This window comes from Panulirus ornatus, chromosome 5 (genome assembly GCF_036320965.1).
Source record: "Panulirus ornatus isolate Po-2019 chromosome 5, ASM3632096v1, whole genome shotgun sequence".
In the NCBI taxonomy this organism is placed as follows: domain Eukaryota; kingdom Metazoa; phylum Arthropoda; class Malacostraca; order Decapoda; family Palinuridae; genus Panulirus; species Panulirus ornatus.
The window spans coordinates 48,637,898-48,659,399 of record NC_092228.1 but is presented as its reverse complement, the minus strand read 5'-3'; the positions used below and the strand labels follow the sequence as shown (position 1 = coordinate 48,659,399).

The 21,502-nt window shown below is 48.7% G+C and overlaps 1 protein-coding gene across 1 annotated transcript in view; it reads right to left on the bottom strand.

Annotated features, from left to right (window-relative positions):
* The window catches only part of LOC139748816 (sphingosine-1-phosphate lyase-like), a 194,993-nt gene that overhangs the window by 133,026 nt on the left and 40,465 nt on the right, over positions 1 to 21,502 (bottom strand). The window contains exon 4 of the mRNA XM_071662247.1: positions 15,077 to 15,175. Within this exon, the coding sequence (XP_071518348.1) occupies positions 15,077 to 15,175 (99 nt within the window). The remainder of the gene's footprint in view (positions 1 to 15,076; positions 15,176 to 21,502) is intronic.

Genomic DNA, 21,502 nt, shown 5'->3' with positions numbered 1-21,502 from the left:
GGGAGAGACTCTAACATATGTAGTAGCTTATACGATATGATATGGAGGAGCCTGTATGATATGGAGGAGCCCCAATGATTTGGAGGATTCTGTATGATGGGGGAAGCCTATATGATAAGGCGGAGACCGTATGATATGGGGAAGTCCGTATGATATGGAGAAGTCTGTGTAATGTCGGGAAGTTTGTAAGATACAGGAAAAACTGCATGATGTAGGAGAGCCTGTATGCTATGGAGTAACCTATATGATATGGGGTCTGTATGATATGGGGAGCCTTTATGATATGGGGAAGCCTGTATGACATGAAGAATCCTATATGATATGACTGTCTATATGATATGGGATGTTTGTATGATATGGTGGAATCTCTATGATATGGAGGATCTTGTATGATATGGGGGAGTGTGTATGATATGGAGGAGCCTCTATGATATGGGGGTACCCGTATAATGTGGGTGAGCCTGTATGAAATGCAGAAGTTTGTAGTATGGAAAAGCCATTATGACATAGGGAAGTCTATAGGATAGGGGGAGCCTATATGATACGGGAAAGCCTCTATAATATGGGGAGCCTGTATGGTATGGGATTATGCATGACACACGAGAACTTATATCATATGGGGGGCCTGTATGATAAGGGGAGTGTGTATGATATAGGAAGTCTATGATATGGAAAATCTGTATGATATGTGGGAGTCTGTATGATATGGAAGGCCTGTTTGATGAAAGAGCCTGTATGAAATCGGGGAAGCTTGCAAGATATGGGGAGCTTGTACATTGGTAGGCTGTATGATGCGGGGAGTATATATGATATAGGGGAGCCTGTATGATATGGGAAGTTTGTATGGTGTGGGGGAAACCCTTATTGAAAGCGGATTCTGCATGGTACAGGAGAGTCTTTATGATACAGGAAAGTCTGTATGATATGAGGAGCCTGTTTGATACAGGAGAGCCTGTATAATACAGGAGAGTATATATGATATGAAGGGGCTTATATGATATGCGAGAGTTTTTAGGATATAGAGGAAAATGAATGATATGGGAGACCATGTATGATATAGAGGAGCTTGTATGAAATGGGGAAGCCTGTATGATATGGAGGATCCAGTATGAAAAGGGGAGCCTGTATGATATAGGGAAGCCTGAATGATGTGGAGGAGAATGTATATATGGGGTAGCCTGTATAATGTCGGGGAGTGTGTATGATACAGGAGAGCCTGTATGATTTGGAGTTGGTCATATGATATGGTAAGGGGAATCTGTATGATATGGGGAAGCTTGTATGATATGGATACTGTATGATATGGGGAGTCTGTATGATACGGAGAACCCTGTGTGATATGGCTGAGATTGTGTGACATGGGAAAGCCCGTATGATATGGGGAACCCTGTGTAATGTCGGGGAGTCTGTATGATACAGGAGAAACTGTATGATATGGTATAGCTGTGTGGTATGGAATATCCTATATGATATAGAGGCCTGTATGATATGGGGGAGCCTTTAAGATAAAGGGAAGCCTGTATGATATGAAGGATCTTGTATGATATGACAGTATCTGTATGATATGAAAGTATCTGTATGACATGGGGAGCCTATATGATATGGTGGAATCTCTATGATATGGAGGAGCCTGTATGATATGAAGGAGCCTGTATGATATGGTGGAATCTCTATGATATGGGGAAGCCTGTATGATACAGAAGAGCCTCTATGATATGGAGGTATCTGCGTGATGTGGGTGAGCCTGTATGATATGGAGGATCCATTTGATACTGGGGAGTCTATAGGATATGGAAGAGCCTATATCATAGGTAGTCTGTATGATATGGAGATATGCATGATGCAAAAAAATCCTGTATGACATGGGGAGCCTGTATATGAGGGCTTGTATTTTATGGGGAGTCTGTATGATGCAAGAGTGTCTGTGTGATGCAGGAAATCCTGTATGATATGTTGAAGCTTGTATGATATGAGAAGCGTGTATAATACAGAAGAGCCTGTGTGAAACTGGAAGGCCTCTGTGATATGGGGGAGCCTCTATGATATGTAAAGGTTTGTATGATAAATGAGAGCCTATATGATATGGAGGAATCTGTATGATAAAGGACAGCCTGTATGATATGGGTGTCTCTATGTCATAGGGAGTATGTATGATATGGGAAATCTCATGATAAGGAGGAACGTGTATGATATGGAGGGTTTTGTACAATATTGGGGAGCCTGTGTGATATGGAAGAACCTGTGTGATATCATATGAGGGAATCTGTACGATATGAGAGAGCCTATGTGATGTGGGAAATCAGTACGATATGAGGGAGTCTGTATACGGGGGAGCCTGTATGATAAGGGAATCTGTATGATATGGAGGAGCCTGTATGTTAAGGGAGAGTCTGTATGATAAGGGGAGTCTGTATGATATGGGAAGTTTGTATGATATGGAGAAACCCGTATCAAAAGTGGTCTGTATGATACAGGAGAGTCAGTATGATACAAGAAAACCTGTATGATATGAGGAGCCTGTATGATACAGGAGAGCCTGTATAATACAGGAAAGCCTGTATGATATGGAGGAACGATTATGATATGAAAAGCCTGTATGATACATAAGAACCAGTATGATATAGGAAGCCTGTATAATATAGGGGAGCCAGTATGATATAGGGGAGTCTGTATGATATTGGAAGTCTTTAAGTACAGAGGATCCTCAATAATCTGGTGGAGTCACTATGGTATGGGGAATCTTTATGATATGAAGGAGCCTATACTATATGAGGGAGTCTCTATGATATGGGGAGCCTTTATGATATGGGGGAGTCAGTACCATATGAGGGAGTTTGTATGATAGGAAGGAGCCTGTATGATACAGGGAGTCTGTACGATATGGAGGAGCCTGTATGATATGGGAAGTCTGTATGATTTGGGTAGCCTGTATGATATGAAGAAGCCGTATGATATGGGGAGTCTCAATGATATAAAAAGTCTGTATGATATGGAAAGTCTGTTCGATACGGGGGTATGTATCATACTGGAAAGCCTGTATATTATGTAAGAGCCTGTATGATATGGGGAGTCTGGATGATGTGAAAATTCTGTGATATGGGGAGTCTATCCGATATGGGGTCTGTATGATATGAGGTAGACTGTATAATATGGAAGAGCCTCTATGATATGGGGTGCCTGTATGATATGGGGAGTCTGTATGATATGGGGAGCTTGTATGATATGAGGAGGTTGTATGATATGGGGATCGTGTATGACGCAGAGGAACCTGCATGATATGGGAAGTCTGATCGATACGGGGGTCTGTATAAAATAGGGGAGCCTGTATGATATGGAAGAGTCTGTATGGTATGGAAAATCTGTGTGATATGGGAAGACTGTACGATATGGGAAGTCTGTACGATATGGGGTCTGTATGATATGGGGAGCCTGTATGATATTGGGTAATCTGCATGATATGCGGAAGCCTGTATGGTATGGAGCCTGTATAACATAGGAAGTATGATATGGGGGACCCGGTATGATATAGAAGAGCCTATATGGTATGAGGTACTCTGCATGATATGCAGAAGCCTGTATGATATGGATAGTTTGTATGATATGGGGAGTTTGTATGATATGGGGGCCTGTATGATATGGGGAAGCCTGTGTGATATGGGGGAGTTTGATATGGGGGGTCTGTATGATATGGGGAAGCCTGTATGATATGGAGGAGTTTGTATGATATGGGGGTCTGTATGATATGGGGAAGCCTGTATTATATTTTGGAGACCGTATTATAAGAAGGAGTCTGTACGATACATCATAGCTTATATGATATGGGAGATTCATGATACGTAGGAGTCTGAGTGATATGGATGAGGTCTGCATGATACAGAAGAGCCTTATGTTATGGGACGCCTATATGATATGGGAGAGTTTTTATGAAAAGGGGAAGCCTGTATGATGTGGGGACCTGTATATTAAGAGGAGTCTGTATGATATGGGGAGTTTGTATGATACAGGGAAACTAGTTCGATACGGGGGGCCTGCATGATATGGGAGACCTTTTGTATGGGTAGCCTGTATGATATGGGGGAGCCTGTATGATATGGAAGAGCCTGTATCATATGGGGCAGTCTGTATGATATGGGGAGGCCTTATGATACATGACAACTTGTATGATATAGGAAACCTGTTCATACAGGAGAGTCTGTATGATATAGGGAAGTAGGTATGATATGGGGATCCTCTATAGTATGGAAAGCCTGTATGATATTAGATAACCTGTATGATGTGAGAAGCCTGATGGTATGGGGTAGTTCGTATGATACAGAAAAGCCTATATGATACGGGAAGATGGGCGGGTTTGTATGATATACGGAGTCTGTATGATATGAGGAAGCCTTGTGATACTGGGAGTCTGTATGATATGAGGGAGCCTGTGTGATACGTGGGAGCCTGTCTGACATAGGGAGCCTGTATGATATGGGAGAGCCTGTATGATATGGGGGAGTATGTATATGTGGAGCTAGTAGGGAATTGGGAGCCTGTATATGAGGGAGTTTGTACGATATAGGGAATCCTGTATGATATGGAAGAGTCTGTATGATATGAAAAATCTGTGTGATGTGGGGAGTCTGTGTGATATGGGGTAGCCTGTATGATATAGAAGAGCCTGTATGATATGGGGTGCCTATATGATATGGGAAGTCTGTATGATACGTAACTTGCATGACATGGGGAGCCTGTAAGATATAGGAAGTCTGTATGATAAAGGAAAGTCTGTATGATACAGGGAAGCAAGTATGGAATGGGGAACCTGTATAATATAGGAAGCCTGTATGATATTGGATAACGTGTATGATATGTGGAGCCTGATGATATGTGGGAGTCTGCATGATATGAGGAGTCCGTATGATACATGACAATTTGTATCATATGGTGAGCCTGTGCGATATTGGGAGTCTGTATGATATGAAAGAGACTGTGTGATGTGGGGAGTCTGTATGATATGGGGCAGCCTGTATGATATAGAAGAGCCTGTATGATATGGGGTGTCTATATGATATGGGAAGTCTGTATGATACGTAACTTGCATGGTATGGGGAGCCTGTACGATATAGGAAGTCTGTATGATAAAGGAAAGTCTGTATGATACAGGGAAGCAAGTATGGAATGGGGAACCTGTATAATATAGGAAGCCTGTATGATATTGGATAACGTGTATGATATGTGGAGCCTGATGATATGTGGTAGTCTGTATGATATGGGGAGTCCGTATGATATATGACAATTTGTATTATATGGTGAGCCTGTACGATATTGGGAGTCTGTATGATATGAAAGAGCCTGTTTGATATGTGGGAACCTGTCTGGTATAGGGGGCCTGTATGATATGGAGGAATCTGTATATATGAAGGTTGTATGGAATTGGGAGCCTGTATGTAAGGGAGTTTGTACGATATGGGGAAGCCTGAGATATGCAAGAGCCTTTATGATACGGAGAATCTGTATGATATGAGGGAGCCTGTATGATATGTGGGAGCCTGTATGATATGGGATATTCTGCATGATATGGGAGTCTGTATATATGAGGGAGCCTGTGCGATATAGGGGAGCCTGTATGATATGGGAGAGTCTATATGATATGGGGAGCCTGTATGATTTGGCAAGTCTGCATGATATAGAGGAGCCTGTCTGATACAGGGAGCCAGTATGATATGTAAAGCTTGTATGATATGGGGAAGTCTCTGTCATATGAGGGAGTCTCTATGATATGGGGGATCCTGTATTATATGGGAAGTTTGTAGGGTAAGACAGAGTCTGTATGATATGAGGAGCCTGTATATGGGGAAAACTATACGATATGGGAGAACCTGTATGATATGGGGAGTCTGGATGATATGGAAAACTTGTAAGATGTGGGAAAGTCTGTATGATAGGGTGTAGCCTGTATGATACGGAAGTCTAGTGTTGGGTGGGGTGATGTGCAGTCTGGTGTTGGGTGGTATGAGGTACAGTCTGGTGTTAGGTAAGGTGAGGTGCAGCTTGGAGTTCGTTGGGGTGAGGTTCAGTCTGGTGCTGAGTGGGATGAGGTTCAGTCTAGTGTTAGGTAAGGTGCAGTCCAGTGTTGGATGGGGTAAGATGCAGTCTAATATTGGGTGGGGTGAAGTCCAGTCTGGCTTTCAGTGGGGTGAGGTGCTGTCTGGCATTCGGTGGGGTGAGCAGCAATCTGGTTTTGGGTGGAGTGTGGTGCAGTCTGGCATTGAGTGGGGTGTGGTGCAATCTACTGTTAGGAGGGGTGTGGTACAGTCAGGTGCTGGGTGAGGTGGTGGAGCACTCTAGTGTTGGTTGGGGTGGCATGCAGTCTGATTTTGGGTGGGGTGTGGTGGAATCTGGTGTTCTGTGGGGTGAGGTGTAGTCTTGTCTTGTGTGGAGTGTGGTGCAGTTTGGTGTTGGGTGGGGTGAGGCCCAGTCTAGAGCAAGGGTGTGGTGTGGTGTAGTCCAGTGTTGGTTGGGTTGAGATGCAGTCTGCTATTGAATAGAGTGAGGTGAAGTCTAGTGGTGGATGGAGTGAAGTGCAGTCTGGTGTTGGGTTTGGTGAAGTTTAGTCTAGTATTGCGTGGGGTTTGGTGCAGTCCAGTGTTGGGTGGGGTAAGAAGCAGTCTAGTGTTGGGTGCGTTGAAGTGTAGTCTGGTGTTCTGTGGGTTGAGGTGTAGTCTGGTGTTGGGTGGAGTGTGGTGCAGTCTGGTGTTGAGTGGGGTTAGGTGCAGTCTTGTGTTGGATGGGGTGAAGTTAAAGACTGGTGTAGGGTGAGGTGAGATGCAGTCTGGTGTTGGGTTGGAGGACGTCCAATCTCTAGTTGGGTGGGATGTGATGCAGTCTGGTGTTTTGTGGGTTGAGGTGCATTCTGCTGTTGGGTGAGGTGAGGTGCAGTCTGCTGTTGGATGGATGTGATGCAAGTCTCGTGTTTGGTGCAGTCTAGTGTATGATGGGGTGAGGTGGGGGGTGAGGTGCAGTTTAGTGTTGTAAGGGGGAGGTACAATGTAGAGTTGGGTAGGGTCAGTTGCAGTCTTGTATTATGGGGGGTGAGGTGCAATCTAATGTATGGGGTGAGGTGCAGTCTGGTTTGGTGTCAGGTTAGGTACAGTGTAGTGTTGGTTTCCGTGTAGCGCACTGTTGGGTGGAGTGATGTGCAGTAGGTGTTGGTTGGGGTGTAGTGCAGTCTGGTGTTTGGTGGGGTGATGTGCAATCTAGTGTTGTGTGGGGTGAGGTGTAGTCTTGTGTTGGGTGGGGTAAGGCCCAGTCTAGAGTAAGGGTTGGGTGTGGTTCAGTCCAGTGTTGGGAGGGGTAAGATACAGTCTACTGTTGTGTGCGGTGAAGTGTAGTCTGGTGATCTGTGGAAAGAGGTGCAATCTGGTATTGGGTGGGTGTGGTGCAGTCTGTTGTTGGGTGGGTGAAGTGCAGTCTAGTGTTGAGTGGAGTATGGTGCAATCTACTGTTGAGAGGGGTGTGGTGCTATCTGGTGCTGGGTGAAGTGAGGTGCAGTGTAGTGTTGGTTGAGGCGAGATGAGGTGTAGTCTAGTGTTGGGTGGAGTGAGATGCAGTCTGATGTTGAGTGGGGTGAGGTTCAGTCTGGTATTGCGTGGGGTGTGGTGCAGTCCAGTGTTGGGTGCGTTGAAGCGTACTCTGGTGTTCGGTGGGATGAGGTGCAGTCTGGTATTGGATGGGGAGAGGTGGAGGCTGTTATTGGGTGGAGTGTGGTGCAATTTGGTGCTGGGTGGGGTGAGGTCTAGTCTAGAGTAAGGGTGGGGTGTAGGGCAATCCAGTGTTGCGAGGGGAAAGATTCAGTCTAATGTTGAGTGCGGTGAAGTGTAGTCTGGTGGACTGTAAGATAAGGTGCGGTCGGGTGTTGGGTGGAGTGTGGTGCAGTCTGGTGTTGGGTGGAGTGTGGTGCAGTCTGGTGTTGGGTGGAGTGTGGTGCAGTCAGGTGTTGGTTGAGGTGAGATCTAGTCTGATGTTGGGTAGGGGGACGTGCAGTCTAGAGTGGGTTCGGGATGTGGTGGTCTGGTGTTTTGTGGCATAAGGTGCATTATGCTGTTGGGTGGGGTGGAGTGCATTCTGCTGTTGGGTGAAATGTGGTGCAAGTCTGGTGTTCGGTGTGTTTAGGTGCAGTCTAGTGTTTGGTGGGGTGAGATACAGTCTAGTGTTCGGTGGGTGAGGTGCAGTTGTGTGGGAAGGGGGAGGTGCAGTTGGGTAGGGTCAGGTGCAGTCTGGTACTATGTAGGGTGAGGTACAATCTAATGTTGTGTGAGGTGAGTTGCAGTCTGGTTTTAGGTGGGGTTAAGTGCAGTGTAGTGTTGGTTAAGGGGTAGTGCAGTCTGGTGTTGTGTGGGGTGAGATGCAGTCTGGTGTTGGTTGGAGTAATGTGTGGTCTGGTGTTGGGAGGGGTGTGGTGCAGTCTGGTGTTGGATGGGGTGTATTGCAGTCTGTTTTGGGTGGTGCAGAGTGCAGTCTGGTGTTGGGTGGGGTGGGGTGCAGTCTAGTGTTGTGTGTGGTGAGGTGCCGTCTTGTGTTGGGTGGGGTGAGGTGCAGTCTTGAGTTGCGTGGGGTGTCGTGCAGTCTGGTGTTGGGTGGGGTAAGGTGCAGTCTGATGATAGGTAGGGTGAGGTGCACTCCGGTGTTGGGTGGGGTGAGGTGCAGTTTGGTGTTGGGTGTGTTGATGTTTAGCCTGATTTTGGGTGAGGTGAGATGCAGTCTGGTGATGGGTAGGAAGACGTGCAGTCTAGAGTTGGGTGGAATGTAGTGCAGTCTGGTGTTGGGTGGGGTGAGGTGCAGGCTGCTGTTAGGTGGAGTGTGATGCAAGTCTCTTGTTGGGTGTGTTTAGGTGCAGTCTAATGTTGTGTGGGGTGAGGTGCAGTTTAGTGTTGTAAGGGAGAGGTGCAGCTAGATTGGGTCAGGTGCAGTCTGGTACTATGCGGGGTGAGGTGCAGTCTAATATTGTGTGAGGTGAGGGGCAGTCTGGTTTTGGGTGGGGTTAGGTGCAGTGTTGGTTGGGGTGTAGTGCGGTCTGGTGATGGATGGGGTGGAGTGCATTCTGTTGTTGGATGGGGTGTTGTGCAGTCTGGTGGTGTGTGGGGTGAGATGCAATCTAGTATTGGGTGGGGGTGAGGTTCAGTTTATTATTGGGTACGGTGAAGTGCAGTGTGGTGTTGCCTGGGGTGAGGTGTAATGTAGTGTTGGGTGGGGTGAGGTGCAGTCTGGTGCTGGACTGATTGAGGTGCAGTGTGGTGTTGGGTGGGGTGAGGTGCAGTCTGGTGTTAGACTGAGTGAGGTGCAGTGTGGTGTTGGGTGGGGTGTGGTGTAGTCTCCTGTTGGGTGGAGTGAAGTGCAGTTTGTTATTTTCTAGGGAGAGGTGCAGTTTAGTATTCTGTGAGGTGAGGTACAGTCTAGTGTTGGGTGGGGTGAGGTATTGTCTGGTACTGGGTAGTGTGAGGTGCAGTCTAGTGTTATGTGTGGTGAGGTGCAGTCCTGTGTTGGGTAAGATGACGTGCAGTCTGGTGTTGGGTTGGATGTGGCGCAGTCTGGTTTTGTGTGGGGTGAGATGCATTCTCCTGTTGGGTGAGATGAGGTGCAGTCTGCTGTTGGCTGGAGTGAGGTGCAGTTGGGTGGGGTAAGGTGCAGTCTGGTATTGGACTGAGTGAGGTGCAGTGTGGTGTTGGGTGGGGTGAGGTGCAGTCTATTGTTGGGTGGGTGAGGTGCAGTCTGGTGTTGGGTGGGATGAGGTGCAGTCTGCTGTTGGGTGGGATGAGGTGCAGTCTGGTGTTCGGTGGGGTAAGGTACAGTCTCGTGTTGTGTGTGGTGAGGTGCAGTATGGTGTTGGGTGGGGTGAGGTGCAGTCTATTGTTGTGTGGGGTGAGGAGCAGTCTGGTTTTGTGTGGGGTTAGGTGCAGTGTAGTGTTGGTTTGGGTGTAGTGCAGTCTGGTGTTGAGTGGGAAGTAGTGCAGTCTGTTATTGGGTGTGATGTAGTACAGTCTTGTGTTGTGTAGTGTGAGGTGCAGTCTAGTGTTTATGTGGTGAAGTGCAGTATGGTGGTCGGTGGGTGAGGTGCAGTATGGTGGTGGGCGGAGTGAAATGCAGTCTAGTGTTGGGTGGGGTGAGGTGCAGTCTGGTGTTGGGTGGCTGAAGCGCAGTTTGGTGTTGAGTGGAGTATGGTGCAATCTACTGTTGGGAGGGGTGTGGTGCTATCTGGTGTTGGGTGAAGTGAGGTGCAGTGTAGTGTTGGTTGAGGCGAGATGAGGTGTAGTCTAGTGTTGGGTGGAGTGAGATGCAGTCTGATGTTGAGTGGGGTGAGGTTCAGTCTGGTATTGCGTGGGGTGTGGTGCAGTCCAGTGTTGGGTGCGTTGAAGCATACTCTGTTGTTCGGTGGGATGAGGTGCAGTCTGGTATTGGATGGGGAGAGGTGGTGGCTTTTATTGGGTGGAGTGTGGTGCAATTTGGTGCTGGGTGGGGTGAGGTCTAGTCTAGAGTAAGGGTGGGGTGTAGGGCAATCCAGTGTTGCGAGGGGAAAGATTCAGTCTAATGTTGAGTGCGGTGAAGTGTAGTCTGGTGGACTGTAAGATAAGGTGCGGTCGGGTGTTGGGTGGAGTGTGGTGCAGTCTGGTGTTGGGTGGAGTGTGGTGCAGTCTGGTGTTGGTTGAGGTGAGATCTAGTCTGATGTTGGGTAGGGGGACGTGCAGTCTAGAGTGGGTTCGGGATGTGGTGGTCTGGTGTTTTGTGGCATGAGGTGCATTATGCTGTTGGGTGGGGTGGAGTGCATTCTGCTGTTGGGTGAAATGTGGTGCAAGTCTGGTGTTCGGTGTGTTTAGGTGCAGTCTAGTGTTTGGTGGGGTGAGATACAGTCTAGTGTTCGGTGGGTGAGGTGCAGTTGTGTGGGAAGGGGGAGGTGCAGTTGGGTAGGGTCAGGTGCAGTCTGGTACTATGTAGGGTGAGGTACAATCTAATGTTGTGTGAGGTGAGTTGCAGTCTGGTTTTAGGTGGGGTTAAGTGCAGTGTAGTGTTGGTTAAGGGGTAGTGCAGTCTGGTGTTGTGTGGGGTGAAATGCAGTCTGGTGTTGGTTGAAGTAATGTGTGGTCTGGTGTTGGGAGGGGTGAGGTGCAGTCTGGTGTTGGATGAGATGTATTGCAGTCTGTTTTTGGGTGGTGCAGAGTGCAGTCTGGTGTTGGGTGGGGTGGGGTGTGGGGTGCAGTCTAGTTTTGTGTGGTGAGGTACCGTCTTGTGTTGGGTGGGGTGAGGTGGTCTAGTGTTGTGTGGGGTCTGGTACAGTCTGGTTTTGGGTGGAGTGAAGTACAATGTGGTGTTGGATGGGGTTTGGTGCAGTCTGGTGTTGGGTGCGTTGTAGGCACCACAGTGATTGGTGTGGTGTGGTGTGGTCTAGTGTTGTGTGGAGTGAGTTGAAGTCTGGTGTTGGATGGTTTGAGGTGAGGTCTGGTCTTGGGAGGAATGAGGAGCGGTTTGGTCATGGGTGGGGTGGGGTGCCATTGGTGTTGGGTGGGGTAAGGTGCAGTCTGGTGTTGGATGAGATGTGGTGCAGTCTGGTTATGGGTGGGATGTGGTGTCGTCTGGTGCTGGGTTGGGTGAGGTTCTGCCTGGTGTGGGGTGGAGAGTGGTGCCGTCTTGTGTTAGGTGGAGTGTGGTGCAGCCAGGTTTTGATAGAGTGAGATGCAGTCTCGTTTTGAGTAGGGTGAGATGTAGTCTAGTTTTGGGTGGTGTTTGGTGTAGTCTAGTGTTGGGTGAGGAGGGGTTGAGCCTGGTGTTGGGTGGGATGTAGTGAAGTCCACTGTTGAGTGATGGGTGGGGTAAGATGCACTTAAGTGTTGGGTGCAGTGAAGTGTAGCCTGGTGTTCGGTGGGGTGATGTGCTGCCTGATTTTGGGAGGGGTGAGGTGCATCTGGTGTTGGGTGGGTGAAGTGCAGGCCAGTGTTGCATGGGGGTGAGGTAGAGTTGGATGATGTGTGAGGTTAGGTGCAGTCTGATATTGGATGGGGTAAGGTGGAGTCTTCTGTTGGGTGGAGTGTTGTGCAGCCTAGTGTTGGTTGGGGTTAGGTGCAGTCTAATGCCGGGTGGGGTGACGTTTAGCCTGGTTTTGGGTGAGGTGAGATGCAGTCTGGTGATGGGCAAGGTTACGTGCAGACGAGAGTTGAATGGAATGTGGTGCAGTTTGGCGTTGTGTGGGGTGAGGTGCATTCTGCTGTTGTGTGGGGTGAAGTGCAGTTTGGTGTTGGGTGGAGTGTAATGCAGTCTGATGTTGGTAGAGGTTAGGTGCAGTCTAGTGTTGGGTGTGTTGACGTTTAGCCTGGTTTTGGGTGAGGTGAGATGCAGTCTGGTGATGAGTAGGGGGACGTGCAGTCTAGAGTTGGGTTGAATGTAGTGCAGTCTGGTGTTGTGTGGGGTGAGGTGCAGTCTGCTGTTAGGGAGAGTGGTGCAAGTCTGGTGTTGGGTGTGTTTAGATGCAGTCTAGTGTTTGGTGGGGTGAGGTGCAGTTTAGTGTTGTAAGGGAGAGGTGCAGTGTAGAGTTAGATAGGGTCAGGAGCAGTCTGCTACTATGTGGGGTGAGGTGCAGTCTAATGTTGTGTGGAGTGAGGGGCAGTTTGGTTTTGGGTGGGGTTAGGTGCAGTGTAGTGTTGGTTGGTGCAGTTCAGTATTTTGTGAGGTGAGGTACAGTCTAGTGTTGGGCGGGGTGAGGTGTTGTCTGGTACTGGGTAGTGTGAGGTGCAGTCTAGTGTTGCGTGGGGTGAGATGCAGTCTAGTGTTGCGTGGGGTGAGGTGCAGTCTTGTGTTGGGTAAGATGACGTGCAGTCTGGTGTTGGGTTGGATGTGGCGCAGTCTGGTTTTGTGTGGGGTGGGATGCATTCTTATGTTGGTTGGGGTGTTGTGCAGTCTATTGTTGGGTGGGGTGAGGTGCAGTATGTTGTTGGCGGGGTGAGGTGCAGTTTATCATTTTGTGGGGTGAGGTACAGTCTAATGTTGGAGGAGTGAGGTGCAGTCTAGAGTTGGGCGGGGTGAGGTGTTGTCTGGTATTGGGTAGGTTGAAGTGTAGTCTCGTGTTGGGTGTGTTAAGGTGCAGTCTAGTGATTGGTGGGGTGAGGTACAATCTAGCGTTCGGGGGAAGGGGTGAGGTGCAGTTCAGTGTTGTAAGGGGGAGGTGCAGTGTACAGTTGGGTGGGGTCAGGTGTAGTCTGGTACTATGTGGGGTGAGGTGCAGTCTAAAGTTGTGTGGGGTGAGGTGAAGTCTGGTTTGGTGTGGGGTTAGGTGCAGTGTAGTGTTGGTTGGGGTGTAGTGCAATCTGGTGTTGGGCGGGGTGTAGTGCATTCTGTTGTTGGGTGGGGTGCTGTGCAGTCTGGTGGTGTGTGGGGTGAGGTGCAGTTTAGCGTTGGGTGGGGTGAGGTGCACTCTGGTGTTGGCAGAGGTGAGGTGCAGTGAGGTGTTGGGTGGGGTGAGGTGCAGTCTGGTGTTGGCAGGGGTGAGGTGCAGTGTGGTGTTGGGTGGGGTGAGGTGCAGTGTGGTGTTGGAGGGGTGAGGTGCAGTTGTGGTGTTGGGTGGGTGAGGTGCAGTGTGGTGTTGGGTGGGGTGAGGTGCAGTGTGGTGTTGGTGGGGTGAGGTGCAGTCTGGTGTTGGCAGGGTGAGGTGCAGTGTGGTGTTGGGTGGGGTGAGGTGCAGTGTGGTGTTGGGTGGGGTGAGGTGCAGTCTGGTGTTGGCAGGGGTGAGGTGCAGTGTGGTGTTGGGTGGGGTGAGGTGCAGTCTGGTGTTGGAGGGGTGAGGTGCAGTTGGTGTTGGGTGGGTGAGGTACAGTCTTGTATTGTGTGTGGTTAGGTGCAGTGTGGTGTTGGGTGGGGTGAGGTACAGTCTTGTGTTGTGTGTGGTTAGGTGCAGTGTGGTGTTGGGTGGGGTGAGATACAGTTTGGTGTTGAACTGAGTGAGGTGCAGTGTGGTGTTGGGTGGGGCGTGGTGTAGTCTCCTGTTGGGTGGGGTGAGGAGCAGTCTATTGTTGGCTGGGGTGAGGTGCAGTTTATTATTTTGTGGGTTGAGGTACAGTCGAGTGTTGGGTGGGGTGAGGAGCAGTCTATTGTTGGCTGGGGTGAGGTGCAGTTTATTATTTTGTGGGTTGAGGTACAGTCTAGTGTTCAAGGAGTGAGGAGCAGTGTAGTGTTGGGTGGGGTGGGGTGCAGTCTACTGTTGCGTGAGGCGAGGTGCAGTCTGGTTTTGTGTGGGGTGAGGTGCAGTCTGGTGGTGTGTGGGGTGAGGTGCAGTCTGGTGGTGTGTGGGGTGAGGTGCAGTGTAGTATTTGTTGGTGCAGTGCAGTTTGGTGTTGGGTGGGGTGAAGTGCATTCTGTTGTTGGGTGGGTTGTTGTGCAGTCTGGTGGTGTGTGGGGTGAGGTGCAGTGTGGTGTTGGGTGGGGTGAGGTGCAGTCTGGTGTTGACAGGGGTGAGGTGCAGTCTGGTGTTGGGTGGGGTGAGGTGCAGTCTGGTGTTGGACTGAGTGAGGTACAGTGTGGTGTTGGGTGGGGTGAGGCGCAGTCTGGTGTTGGGTGGGGTGAGGCGCAGTCTGGTGTTGGGTGGGGTGAGGCGCAGTCTAGTGTTGGGTGGGGTGAGGTACAGTGTGGTGTTGGGTGGGGTGAGGCGCAGTCTGGTGTTGGGTGGGGTGAGGCGCAGTCTGATGTTGGGTGGGGTAAGGCGCAGTCTAGTGTTGGGTGGGGTGAGGCGCAGTCTGGTGTTGGGTGGGGTGAGGCGCAGTCTGGTGTTGGGTTGGGTGAGGCGCAGTCTAGTGTTGGGTGGGGTGAGGCGCAGTCTGGTGTTGGGTGGGGTGAGGTACAGTGTGGTGTTGGGTGGGGTGAGGCGCAGTCTGATGTTGGGTGGGGTGAGGCGCAGTCTAGTGTTGGGTGGGGTGAGGTGCAGTCTAGTGTTGGGTGGGGTGAGGTGCAGTCTAGTGTCGGGTGGGGTGAGGTGCAGTCTAGTGTTGGGTGGGGTGAGGTGCAGTCTAGTGTTGGGTGGGGTGAGGTGCAGTCTAGTGTTGGGTGGGATGTGTTGCCTTACCTGAGCAATACTCCTCTATCTCGCTGTCAACATAGTTGTGCACACCAGGGATGTCCCTCAGCTTCGTCAGCACCCAGTGCCTGGCCTTCTCCCACTTGTCTGATGATTAAAGAAAGGAAATCCTAATAATAATTTCTCATACTACAAAAAAATAATCATAATTTTTCTCTTTTTCATGTTTAACTGCCTCTTCTCAAACGAACACCCACATTTTCGCTTTTATGTATTAAGTGCTAAAACCAGGGCCTTTGTTCGACACTTAAACCACACCAACTACCCCATGGTTTACCTTGACCTCTTTCCATGCCTTGGCTTAGCCCACTGATAACTCATTATCCCCGCGTATACCACGGTATACCACATTAATTTGATCTCTTCTTTTCCATGCATGCCTCTCACCCTCCTGAACGTTTAAGCCCCCATACTCCAAAGCCTCCTTTCCCGTGCACGCCTCTCATCCTCCTAAATATTCAGACCCAGATACCCCAAAGCCTCCTTCTTTCTTATGCACATCCCTCATCCCGAATGTTCATGTCCCTCAATACGCCAAAGCCTGGTTTCTCCCCATCCTCCTCATGTGCCTATAAAGAACCTGTTCAAGTGAAGAGGAAGGGATTTATGAATCACCAAGATAATAATCAAATGTTCAAAGCGGCAGTGGTATGTTAAGTCCACACCGTATCACACTACTTTTCCACTTTGTGAGTTAGATATCAGATCACGAATATTCATGATATTCTTACAAAAAGAATTTATCTGCCTGGTTGTCGACACTCTCAAAAACAATTATTACAAATCTGGAACCGACACACAGCATAACACGCAGAGCCTAGCTGGTACAAACACTCATCACCTCCACACATACATGATCCCTTAATTCTCTTCTACAGCACTAGACAACCTCGCATTCAAATTAGTCCATAACTAAACAAGCGTCCCCCCCCTCCCACACAGAATTACAATTGCTACCAATGCCTCACACTTCACTACCCCTGCCTCACACTTCACTACCAATGCCTCACACTTCACTACCCCTGCCTCACACTTCTCTACCCTGCCTCACTCTTCACTACCCCTGCCTCACACTTCACTACCCTTGCCTCACGCTTCACTACCAATGCCTCACACTTCACTACCCCAGCCTCACACTTCATTACCCCAGCCTCACACTTCACTACCCCTGCCTCACAGAATCGCTACCCCAGCCTCACACTTCACTACCCCAGCCTCACGCTTCACTACCAATGCCTCACACTTCACTACCCCAGCCTCACACTTCACTACCCCAGCCTCACACTTCACTACCCCTGCCTCACAGAATCGCTACCCCAGCCTCACACTTCACTACCCCTGCCTCACAGAATCGCTACCCCAGCCTCACACTTCACTACCCCAGCCTCACACTTCACTACCAATGCCTCACACTTCACTACCCCAGCCTCACACTTCACTACCCCAGCCTCACACTTCACTACCCCTGCCTCACAGAATCGCTACCCCAGCCTCACACTTCACTACCCCAGCCTCACACTTCACTACCAATGCCTCACACTTCACTACCCATGGCTCACACTTCACTACCCCTGCCTCACACTTCACTACCCCTGCCTCACACTTCACTACCCTGCCTCACACTTCACTACCCCTGCCTCACACTTCACTACCCCAGCCTCACACTTCACTACCCCTGCCTCACTCTTCACTACCCCTGCCTCACTCTTCACTACCCCTGCCTCACACTTCACTACCCCTGCCTCACGCTTCACTACCAATGCCTCACACTTCACTACCCCTGCCTCACACTTCTCTACCCCTGCCTCACTCTTCACTACCCCTGTCTCACACTTCACTACCCCAGCCTCACACATTACTACCCCTACCTCACACTTCACTACCCCTGCCTCACGCTTCACTACCAATGCCTCACACTTCACTACCCCTGCCTCACACTTCACTATCCCTGCATCACACTTCACTACCCCTGCCTCACACTTCACTACCCCTGCCTCACACTTCACTACCCCAGCCTCACACTTCACTACCCCTGCCTCACTCTTCATTACCCCTGCCTCACTCTTCACTACCCCAGCCTCACACTTCACTACCCCTGCCTCACACTTCACTACCCCTGCCTCACACTTCACTACCCCTGCCTCACACTTCACTACCCCTGCCTCACAGAATCGCTACCCCAGCCTCACACTTCACTACCCCAGCCTCACACTTCACTACCCCTGCCTCACACTTCACTACCCCAGCCTCACACTTGCTTACCCCTGCCTCACTCTTCACTACCCCTGCCTCACACTTCACTACCCCTGCCTCACTCTTCACTACCCCTGCCTCACACTTCACTACCCCTGCCTCACACTTCACTACCCCTGCCTCACACTTCACTACCCCTGCCTCACACTTCACTACCCCTACATCACACTTCACTACCCCAGCCTCACACTTCACTACCCCTGCCTCACACTTCACTACCAATGCCTCACACTTCACTACCAATGCCTCACACTTCACTACCCCTGCCTCACACTTCACCACCCCTGCCTCACTCTTCACTACCCCAGCCTCACACTTCACTACCCCTGCCTCACACTTCACTACCCCAGCCTCACACTTCACTACCCCTGCCTCACACTTCACTACCCCAGCCTCACAGAATCGCTACCCCAGCCTCACACTTCACTACCCCTGCCTCACACTTCACTACCCCTGCCTCACTCTTCACTACCTCTGCCTCACACTTCAATACCCCTGCCTCACACTTCACTACCCCAGCCTCACACTTCACTACCCCTGCCTCACACTTCATTACCCCTGGCTCACACTTCACTACCCCAGCCTCACACTTCACTACCCGTGCCTCACACTTCACTACCCCTGGCTCACACTTCACTACCCCTGGCTCACACTTCACTACCCCCTGCCTCACACTTCACTACCCCCTGCCTCACTCTTCACTACCCCTGCCTCACACTTCACTACCCCTGCCTCACACTTCACTACCCCAGCCTCACACTTCACTACCCCTGCCTCACACTTCACTACCCCTGCCTCACACTTCACTACCCCTGGCTCACACTTCACTACCCCAGCCTCACACTTCACTACCCCAGCCTCACACTTCACTACCCCAGCCTCACACTTCACTACCCCTGCCTCACACTTCACTACCCCTGCCTCACACTTCACTACCCCTGGCTCACACTTCACTACCCCAGCCTCACACTTCACTACCCCAGCCTCACACTTCACTACCCCAGCCTCACACTTCACTACCCCTGCCTCACACTTCACTACCCCTGCCTCACACTTCACTACCCCTGCCTCACACTTCACCAACCTATTCTCAAAGATCCCCACTCCTGCTTCACCCTAAACAAACATAACATCAACAAAACAAATATCTACCACAGTGAACCAACAAGCTAAATCCAACTCAGTCTTAAACACCATCACTCCGCGGACATACATTAGAACGAGATCATACTTCCCCAGACATGCACGTCACACTTTCCCTATCTATAAGCTCTGGACTCCTCCCTACAACACTACTCACGCCGATTCAACACATAGCAACACCCGTCATGCCCAGAGTGCGACTACCGCAATAACGACAAGAAACACTTGTTGCCCAGTTGACTTGAATGTACAACACAAACACACGCACAACATCGCTACACTATATGACTGCACCGTACCTGTAAGAGCCTTACAGAAGATATGAGAGTCTCCTCGGGAATTATTGTATAAATATGTATATATATATATATATATATATATATATATATATATATATATATATATATATATATATATATATATATATATATATATATATATATATATATATATATATATATTATCCCTGGGGATAGGGGATTAAGAATACTTCCCACGTATTCCCTGCGTGTCGTAGAAGGCGACTAAAAGGGTAGGGAGCGGGAGGCTGGAAATCCTCCCCTCTCGTTTTTTTTTTAACTTTCCAAAAGAAGGAACAGAGGGGGGCCAGGTGGGGAAATTCCACAAAGGCCCAGTCCTCTGTTCTTAACGCTACCTCGCTAACGCGGGAAATGGCGAATAGTTTAAAAAAAAAAAAAAATATATATATATATATATATATATATATATATATATATATATATATATATATATATATATATATATATATATATATATATGTGTGTGTGTGTGTGTGTGTATATATATATATATATATATATATATATATATATATATATATATATATATATATATATATATTTCTTTTTTTATCTATTTATTTATTTTGCTTTGTCGCTGTTTCCCGCGTTAGCGAGGTAGCGCAAGGAAACAGACGGAAGAATGGCCCAACCCACCCACATACACATGTATATACATACACGTCCACACACGCAAATATACATACCTATGCATCTCAACGTATACATATATATACAAACACATACATATACATATATACACATGTACATGATTAATACTGTCTACCTTAATTCATTCCCGTCGCCACCCCGCCACACATGAAATTAAAAAAACCCTCTCCCCCGCATGTGTGCGAGGTAGCGCTAGGAAAAGACAACAAAGGCCTCATTCGTTCACACTCAGTCTCTAGCTGTCATGTAATAATGCACCGAAATCACAGCTCCCTTTCCACAGCCAGGCCACACAGACGCTTCACATGCCCTAGTTCAATCCATTGACAGCACGTCCACCCGGTATACCACATCGTTCTAATTTACTCTATTCCTTCTACGCCTTTCACCCTCCTGCATGTTCAGGCCACGATCACTCAAAATCTTTTTCACTCCATCTTTCCACCTCCAATTTGGTCTCCCACTTCTCCTCATTCCCTCCACCTCTGACACATATATCCTCTTGGTCAATCGTTCCTCACTCATTCTCTCCATGTGACCAAACCATTTCAAAACACCCTCTTCTGCTCTCTCAACCACACTCTTTTTATTACCACACGTCTCTCTCACCCTATTATTACTTACTCGATCAAACCACCTCACACTACATATTGTCATCAAACATCTCATTTCCAGCACATCCACCCTCCTGCGCACAACTCTATCCATAGCCCACGCCTCGCAACCATACAACATTGTTGGAACCACTATTCCTTCAAACATACCCATTTTTGCTTTCCGAGATGATGTTCTCGACTTCCACACATTCTTCAACGCTCCCAGAACTTTCGCTCCCCTCCCCCACCCTATGATTTACTTGCGCTTCTATGGTTCCATCCGCTGCCAAATCCACTCCCAGATATCTAAAACATTTCTCTTCCTCCAGTTTTTCTACATTCAAACTTACCTCCCAATTGACTTGTCCCTCAACCCTACTGTACCTCATAACCTTGCTCTTATTCACATTTACTCTTAACTTTCTTCTTTCACACACCTTACCAAACTCAGTCACCAGCATCTGCAGTTTCTCACCCGAATCACCCACCAGCGCTGTATCATCAGCGAACAACTGACTCACTTCCCAAGCTCTCTCATCCACAACAGACTGCATACTTGCCCCTCTTTCCAAAACTCTCGCATTCACCTCCCTAACAACCCCATCCATAAACAAATTAAACAACCATGGAGACATCACACACCCCTGCCGCAGACCTACATTCACTGAGAACCAATCACTTTCCTCTCTTCCTACACGTACATATGCCTTAAAAAGCGAGACATACATAAGTATACGTATGTAAGTAGGAGAGATGGCCAGAGAGCGTCATTGGATTACGTGTTAATTGATAGGAGCGCTAAAGAGAGACTTTTTGATGTTAATGAGCTGAGAGGTGCAACTGGAGAGATGTCTGATCATTATCTTGTGGAAGCGAAGGTGAAGATTTGTAGATGTTTTCAGAAAAGAAGAGAGAATGTTGGGATAAAGAGAGCGGTGAGAGTAAGTGAGCTTGGGAAGGAGACTTGTGTGAGGAAGTACCAGGAGAGAATGAGTACAGAAAGGAAAAAGTTGAGAACAAAGGACATAAGAAGAGTGGGGGAGGAATGGGATGTATTTAGGAAAGCAGTGATGGCTTGCGCAAAAGATGCTTGTGGCATGAGAAGCGTGGGAGGTGGTCAGATTAGAAAGGGTAGTGAGTGGTGGGAGAAGTAAGATTATTAGTGAAAGAGAAGAGAGAGGCATTTGGACGATTTTTGCAGGGAAATAATGCAAATGACTGGGAGATGTATAAAAGAAAGAGACAGGAGCTCAAACGAAAGGTGCAAGAGGTGAAAAGAGGGCAAATGAGAGTTGGGGTGAGAGAGTATCATTAAATTTTAGGGAGAATAAAAAGATGTTTTGGAAGGAGGTGAATAAAGTGCGTAAGACATGGGAATCAATGGGAACATCAATGAAGGGGGCTAATTCGGAGGTGATAACAAGTAGTGGTGATGTGAGAAGGAGATGAAG